At 36.6% G+C, this 7266-nt stretch overlaps 1 protein-coding gene across 2 annotated transcripts in view; it reads left to right on the forward strand.

The window, feature by feature from the left end:
- The window catches only part of Trpc5 (transient receptor potential cation channel subfamily C member 5), a 310345-nt gene that overhangs the window by 294413 nt on the left and 8666 nt on the right, over nt 1-7266 (forward strand). For both annotated transcript variants that reach the window (XM_057759928.1, XM_057759929.1), the window contains exons 8-9: nt 6483-6686; nt 6923-6964. In XM_057759928.1, the coding sequence (XP_057615911.1) occupies nt 6483-6686; nt 6923-6964 (246 nt within the window). The remainder of the gene's footprint in view (nt 1-6482; nt 6687-6922; nt 6965-7266) is intronic.

Below are 7266 nucleotides of genomic sequence, written 5' to 3' on the forward strand. Positions count from 1 at the left end.
TAACAATACTCCTCAAGTTATTTCACACAATAGAAAGAGAAGGAACATTGGCAAACTTTTTATGAGGCTACAATTACCCTAATACCCAAACCACAGAAAGACATTACTAAGAAAAAGAATTACAGACCAATCTCACTCATGAACATTGATGCAAAAATACTAAATAAAGTACTGACAAATCAAATCCAAGAACACATCAGAACCATCATCCACCATGATCAAGTCAGCTTGATATGGATGGTTCACCATATGAAAATCTGTTAACGTAATCCACCATATAAACAAACTGAAAATAAAAACCACATGATCATCTCATTAGATGCTGAAAAAGCTTTTGACAAAATACACATCCCGTCATGATAAAGGTCTTGGAGAGAGCAGGGATACAAGGAACATACGTAAGCATAATAAAGGCAGTATACAGCAAGCCAACAGCTAACATCAAACTAAATGGAGAGAAACTCACAGTGATCCCACTGAAATCAGGAACAAGGCAAGGTTGTCCACTCTCTCAGTATCTATTCAATATAGTTCTTGAAGTCCTAGCTAGAGCAATAAAACACTAAAAGGAGATCAAGGGGATACAAATTGGAAAAGAAGATGTCAAACTCTCACTGTTTGCTGATGATAAGATAGTTTACATAAGTGATCCCAAAAATTCTACCAAGGAACTTCTACGATTCATAAACACTTTCAGTAATGCAACAGAATACAAGATTAACTTAAAAAAAAAATCAGTAGCGCTCTTGTACACAGTTGATAAAAAGGCTGAGGAAGAAATCAAAGAAACATCACCCTTCACAATAGCCACAAATAGCATAAGATATCTCAGAATAACTCTAACCAAAAATATGGAAGACTTGCATGACAAGAATTTTAAATCTCTGAAGAAAGAAATTGAAGAAGACACCAGAAAGTGGAAAGATCTCCCATGATCTTGGGTAGGTAGAGTTAACATAGTAAAAATGGCAATCTTACCAAAAGCAATCTAGAGATTCAATGCAATGCCCATCAAAATCCCAGCAAAATTCTTCACAGACCTCGAAAGAACAGTACTCAACTTCATATGGAAAAAAAAAAAAAAAAAAAAAACAGGATAGCCAAAACAATCCTGTACAATAAAAGGACTTCTGGATGCATCACAATCCCTGACTTCAAACTCTACTACAGAGCTACAGTACTGAAAATAGTCTGGTATTGGCATAAAAACAGACAGGAGAACCAATAGAACAGAATCGAAGACATTGATATTAATCCACACACCTTTGAACACCTGATTTTTGACAAAAAAAATCAAATGGAAAAAAGAAAGCATATTTAACAGGTGGTGCTGGCATAATTGGATATCAACATGTAGAAGAATGAAAATAGACCCATATCTATCACCATGCACAAATCCCAAGTCCAAATAGATCAAAGACCTCAACATAAAGCCAGCCACACTGAACCTCATAGAAGAAAAAGTGGGAAGCACACAGCACATTGGCACAGGGGACCACTTCCTAAATATAACCCCAGGAGCACAAACACTGAAAGAAACAACTAATAAATGGGACTTCCTGAAACTGAAAAGCTTCTGTAAAGCAAAGGATTTGGTCAACAAGACAAAACAACAGCCTACAGAATGGGAAAAGATTTTCACTAACCCCATATCAGACAGAGGTCTGATCTCCAAAATATACAAAGAACTCAAGAAACTGGTCACTGAAAGAACAAATAATCTAATAAAAAATGGAGTACAGACCTAAACAGAACTCTCAACAGAGGAATCTAAAATTGCTGAAAGACACTTAAGGAAATGTTCAACATCCTTAGTCCTCAGAGAAATGCAAATCAAAACAACTCTGAGATTCCACCTTACACCTGTAAGAATGGCCAAGATCAAAAACACTGATGACAACTTATTCTGGAGAGGTTGTGGGGAAAAGGGAACACTTCTGCATTGCTGGTAGGAGTACAAGCTGGTACAGCCCTTTGCATGTCAGTGTGGTGATTTCTCAGAAAGTTGGGAAACAACTTTCCTCAAGACCCAGTAATACCACTTTTGGCTATATATCCAAAGGATGCTCAATCATGCCACAAGAACATGTGCTCAACTGTGTTCATAGCAGCATTGTTTGTCATAGCCAGAACCTGAAAACAACCTAAATGCCCCTCAGCCCGCGAGTGGATAAGGAAAATGTGGTACATTCGCACAGTGGAGCATTACACAGCAGAAAAAAATAACAACATTTTGAAATTTGCAGGCAAATGGATGGAGCTACAAAACATCATTTTGAGTGAGGTAACCCAGACCCAGAAAGACAATTATCACATGTACTCATAAGTGATTTTTAAACATAAAGCATTAAAAAAAACAGCCTACAATCCACAATCTCAGAGAACTCAGACAACAATGAGTACCCTAAGAGACACAGACATGCATCTAATATACACGGGAAGTAGAAAAAGACAAGATCTCCTGAGTAAATTGGGAGCACGGGGAGCTTGGGAGAGGGTTATAGGGGAGGGGAGAGGCAGGTGGAGCAAAGAAAAATGGAGAGCTCAATAAAAATCAATTTTAAAAAGTGGCAGAGAGACTATGCAAAATGAAATAGTCATCTGGCTTGAAGCAAAAATAAATAAATAAAATAAAATAAAGGTGTTGGCTAAATGCTCAGAAAATCTGTGTCCATGTCTCTTTTTAAGCCTCTAGAAACTTCTTGAATTCTTTGATTAACACCACTCTTTCTCCTTCAAGGACAAGAATAACTAGCTGAGTCTTTCTTATCTTACTGATTGTCACTCTCTTTCTGTCTCCTTTCACTAAAAAACAAATTTATGATTATACTTAACCCACCTAGATAATCTAGGAAAAAGATTTCTTCAAGGGTCATCTAAGTAGCAACCTTAATTTTATAGGCAACTTTAATTTTCCCTTTTTGTGTGCTATAGCATAGTCACAGTTTACAAACATTAGATTGGAGCATCTTAAATGTTCTCACCACAATTGTTGACTATGTGAAGTGATTGATGTGCTGATAAGTTTAATCAAATCATATCACAGTGCATACATATATCAAAACATCATTCTGTAGTCCTGAAAATTGTAGAACTTGTATTTGTTAATTAACCATTTGGAAAGCTGATTTTAAGTTGAGTGTGGAGGTACTTAACCTTTAATCCCAGTACCAAGAGGCAGAGGCAGGAATATCTCTATGAGTTCAAGGATAGCCTGGTTTCATGGTGCAATCACACAGTGCTCAGCTGCACAGCCTCAGAGTGGTGGCCACAGTCGAGGGATCTCAGCACCTGGAACACGGCTACACACACGGTGTATGCTCTGCACCTCTCTTCTGAACTCCGCAAGGGACAGGGGACAAGGAGTGTAAAATTCGTTGACTAATTTTTTTAATGATTTTATTATTTATGATCCTTGTATAAAATTGCTATCTACAAGAAGTTTTAAATTTGTTTTGAGCAATAATTATTGGCATTCTTCATTTATTGTCTTCAAAAATCCAGACCTAGGACTAGATGGGGTCTTGCTTTGTTGCACAGGTGGGGCTTACCCACAATTCTCCTGCTCCCTGAGCACTTGGAAGACAGGTGTGCATCTCCTGCATCTGATTATTTGGCTTTTTTTCTTCTTTTTCTTTTCTTTTTTCTTCTCCTTTCATTTCTCTCTGTTGTAGAATATTATTTTAAGGTGTGTTACATTTGTTTGTGCTCTGGACCCTTTGTTTAACAATGTAGAGATGTGTTGCTTTTGTTTACACTGCATTTGTTTAACTCAGTGAAGTTGTGTTACTTTGCCTGCCTAGAACACCTAATGCTAATAATAGATGTAAATCACTCAAAAATAATGCCTCACATGTGGGACACACTGTATACATTTTAGATATTTTCATTCTGTAATTTTTTCTGTTGCTGACATGATTCATTCACATGAAATCTCCCATGGGAATTTTCCTTGTGACTCCAGATCATATTATAACCCCTTTGTGTCTCCTACAGGACCATAACATGAATTTTCATTCATTGGTTCATTCAGCTACAATCACAGTGTATTTTCATGCAAAATATATTATAAGTAATTAATTGTATGTTAATTAAAAATTCAGTTAAAAAAAGAGTTCCAGGGAAGCCAGGACTATTTAGTGAGTGTAGTTGGTTTTTTTTTTAACTCTTTACTCTTACGGGGGTCTGCCACCCAGCTCCCAAATAATCACACAGAGACTTATTCTTTGTTATGAATGCCTGGCCTTAGCTTGGCTTCTTTCTGGCCAGTTTTTCTTAACTTAAATTATTTCTTCTACTTCTTGCCTTTGGGCTTTTATCTTTCTCTACTCCATATGCCTTTCTTTACTTCTTACTCCATGACTTGCTGTGTACCTGGGTGACTAACCCCCTGATATCCCCTTCTCCTTTTCTTGATCCTCCATCTTCTCTTCTCAGATATCTTCTGCTATATATTCTCTCTGCCTTGCAGTCCCACCTACCCTTTTCCCTGCCTAGATATTGACTACTCAGCTCCTTATTATACCAATCAGCTGTTTTAGGCACGCAAAGTAACACAGCTTCATAGAGCTAAACAAATGCAACATAAAAATGCAGCACATCTTTGCATCATTAAACAACTGTTCCACAGCAGAAACAAATGTAACACATCTTTAACTAATATGCCACAAGTGAGTCCCTATCTCAGAAAAAGACTTTAAAGAATCCATTATTTCATATACCAGATGAACCAAGTTTTTGTCTTGTGTTTTGGTGGAAATGCTGGAATGCAAAGCCTTTAGAAGTTAAATATGTATGCTATTACTGAGCTATGGCTCAACTCCTACAGTAGGAACTCTTTATCTAATGTTATTTTAAGATAAAAGTTAATGGGTATGAACAATCAATTCTAAACTATCAAGGCCCTTGAAATAAATAAAGCTTTACATAATGCATAAATGGAAAGACCTTAATTTTTTTGAAAATCCCAAAGTTGCAAATATCATGACATTTTGTTCAAAAATGCTGTGGCACATATTCAATGACCATAACACAGCTGAGAAGTTTAATATTGGTAGTTACTAATTTAGAGTTCCCTTTCTATCTCAAGCATGTCCTTTACAGATAATCGAGGATCATTCATTGCATTTGACCATCATATCATTTCAGTTTATTTTAAACTCAAAGTCATGCTGCCTTTTTGCTGATAATAGCACAGATCATCCCCTAGCCTTTAAAGCAAGCAGTCCATGGTATATGTAAAATAACATCCTGAAATCCACACAAGCAAGTGGAATAGGCTTGCAATTCCTCTTCAGATAGCCATTTGATCTACCCAGCAGCCCCTTGAAAAATATCTATTTACAGAGATTTTGGTCTTTTTGTGTTCACTTATTCATTTATTTAAGGGTGTGAGGGGGTGTGCACATGTGCACACACATGTGCAAGAGCACATGTAAACATTTCACAACATGCATGCAACTGTCAACTTGAGGCTGGTTGTAAAATGCAATGGTAAAGAATTTGGTCTGGGGAAAAGTGACATACAGATACCTTGCTGTTCTAAAGAATTTTAGAAGAACCTTCAGTTGAAGATGGAAAAAATCGTTTTTTCCGTTTGCTAATGATTTAGTTGGTGAACAATAAAAATATTCAGTTCTCTCATAAACCTCCTAATATTATAAACTAAAAAAGCTTTCTTAACTCCATCTTCACCTCTTGAAAATAACCATGATTTATAGTTTGGTATATACACATCTGCCTAGAATATGTAAATATGTAATTTTTCAGTTGAATTAAGTGAGATCTTTGCTCACAATATATTTTTTTTACACTCAGGATCTTCAACAGATGCATATATTCATATACATTCTATACATAAAGTATGACCTATATTTTAAAATTAGATTGTAAGTCATTTTGTTTTGAAATATCATTTATTTAAATAGCCTTCTACTATTGAATATTTAGGTTGTTTACAGTCATTTGTTCTTATTATACTATACTATACTATACTATACTATACTATACTATACTATACTATACAACCCTGTGTATAATCTTTCTGCAACCCCCTCCATCTATGCCATCCTTCATTCTTCCACCATCTTGTTTTTTGATTTTTCACTTTTAGTAATTGAACCCAGGGTTTTCTACATGCTAAACAAATGCTCTACCACGGAGTCATACCCCTATTAACTTTTCTTGTATTTTAAAGTAGGATCTTACTATATAGCATAGGCCAATCTCAAACTCATGATCCTCCCGCCTCAATTCCCTGAGTAGATGGGTTTAGAGGCATGTACTACCAAACCCAGTAAGATTTATTTCTCAAAGTGGATTGCCAGATCAATGTGATTTGCACTTACAGGGTATATGTAATTCGTGTTTATATAGCTACTTCTGGGTTGTCCTCTACAGAAGCAACTACAGAGGCTAAAATTAGACATATCTGTATTTCCCAGTTTTCTGTCTCTCCCAACTTGCATTTGTGTCTTTCATAGGATCATGCTGACATTGAGTGGAAGTTTGCAAGAACAAAGCTCTGGATGAGTTACTTTGATGAAGGTGGTACCTTGCCACCTCCTTTCAACATTATCCCCAGTCCCAAATCATTTCTCTATCTTGGCACCTGGTTCAATAACACCTTCTGTCCAAAAAGAGACCCCGATGGAAGACGAAGGAGACGCAACTTGAGAAGCTTCACAGTAAGACAAAAAAAAAAATGTCTCTTTTTACAAGAAACTGTTTTCTTCCTTTCCCTTCTTTATGACAGTTCCTATCATAAATATTATAAAATAATTCCAACTAATGTTCTTGCTATCTGTCAGGGAGGAGCTATTGTATCATTCTACAATCCTAATATTTACCAAATCCTTGGGGTGGGTAAATGGCTAAGTGCTAGCCAACTGATGGAAACCTCTCTGTCCATTTTGAATTACAGGAACGCCATGCTGATAGCCTGATCCAAAATCAACATTATCAGGTACTGCTTACCCACAGGGGCTAAACACAACAGTTTTTGATCAGTTCTGTGGGGGTAGAGAAGCAAACTCTACTCTTGCTATATCTAGACTTAACTTGGGTAGGAACCCTGGAAAGACTAATTCACTCAAGACTGAAGTAATTCATCAGGTCGGAGTCAACTGCTTGATATCTCTGTTGATATCCCTTTAACACTACCTTGTATGGATGTGAGTCAGCCATACCTTAGAAAGCTATCTTCCTTGAGATTAAGCAGCAGATGAGTAGTTGCTCAGTCAATGAGTAAATGAGTACCTGTTGCAC

Source organism: Chionomys nivalis, chromosome X, assembly GCF_950005125.1.
Source record: "Chionomys nivalis chromosome X, mChiNiv1.1, whole genome shotgun sequence".
NCBI lineage: Eukaryota > Metazoa > Chordata > Mammalia > Rodentia > Cricetidae > Chionomys > Chionomys nivalis.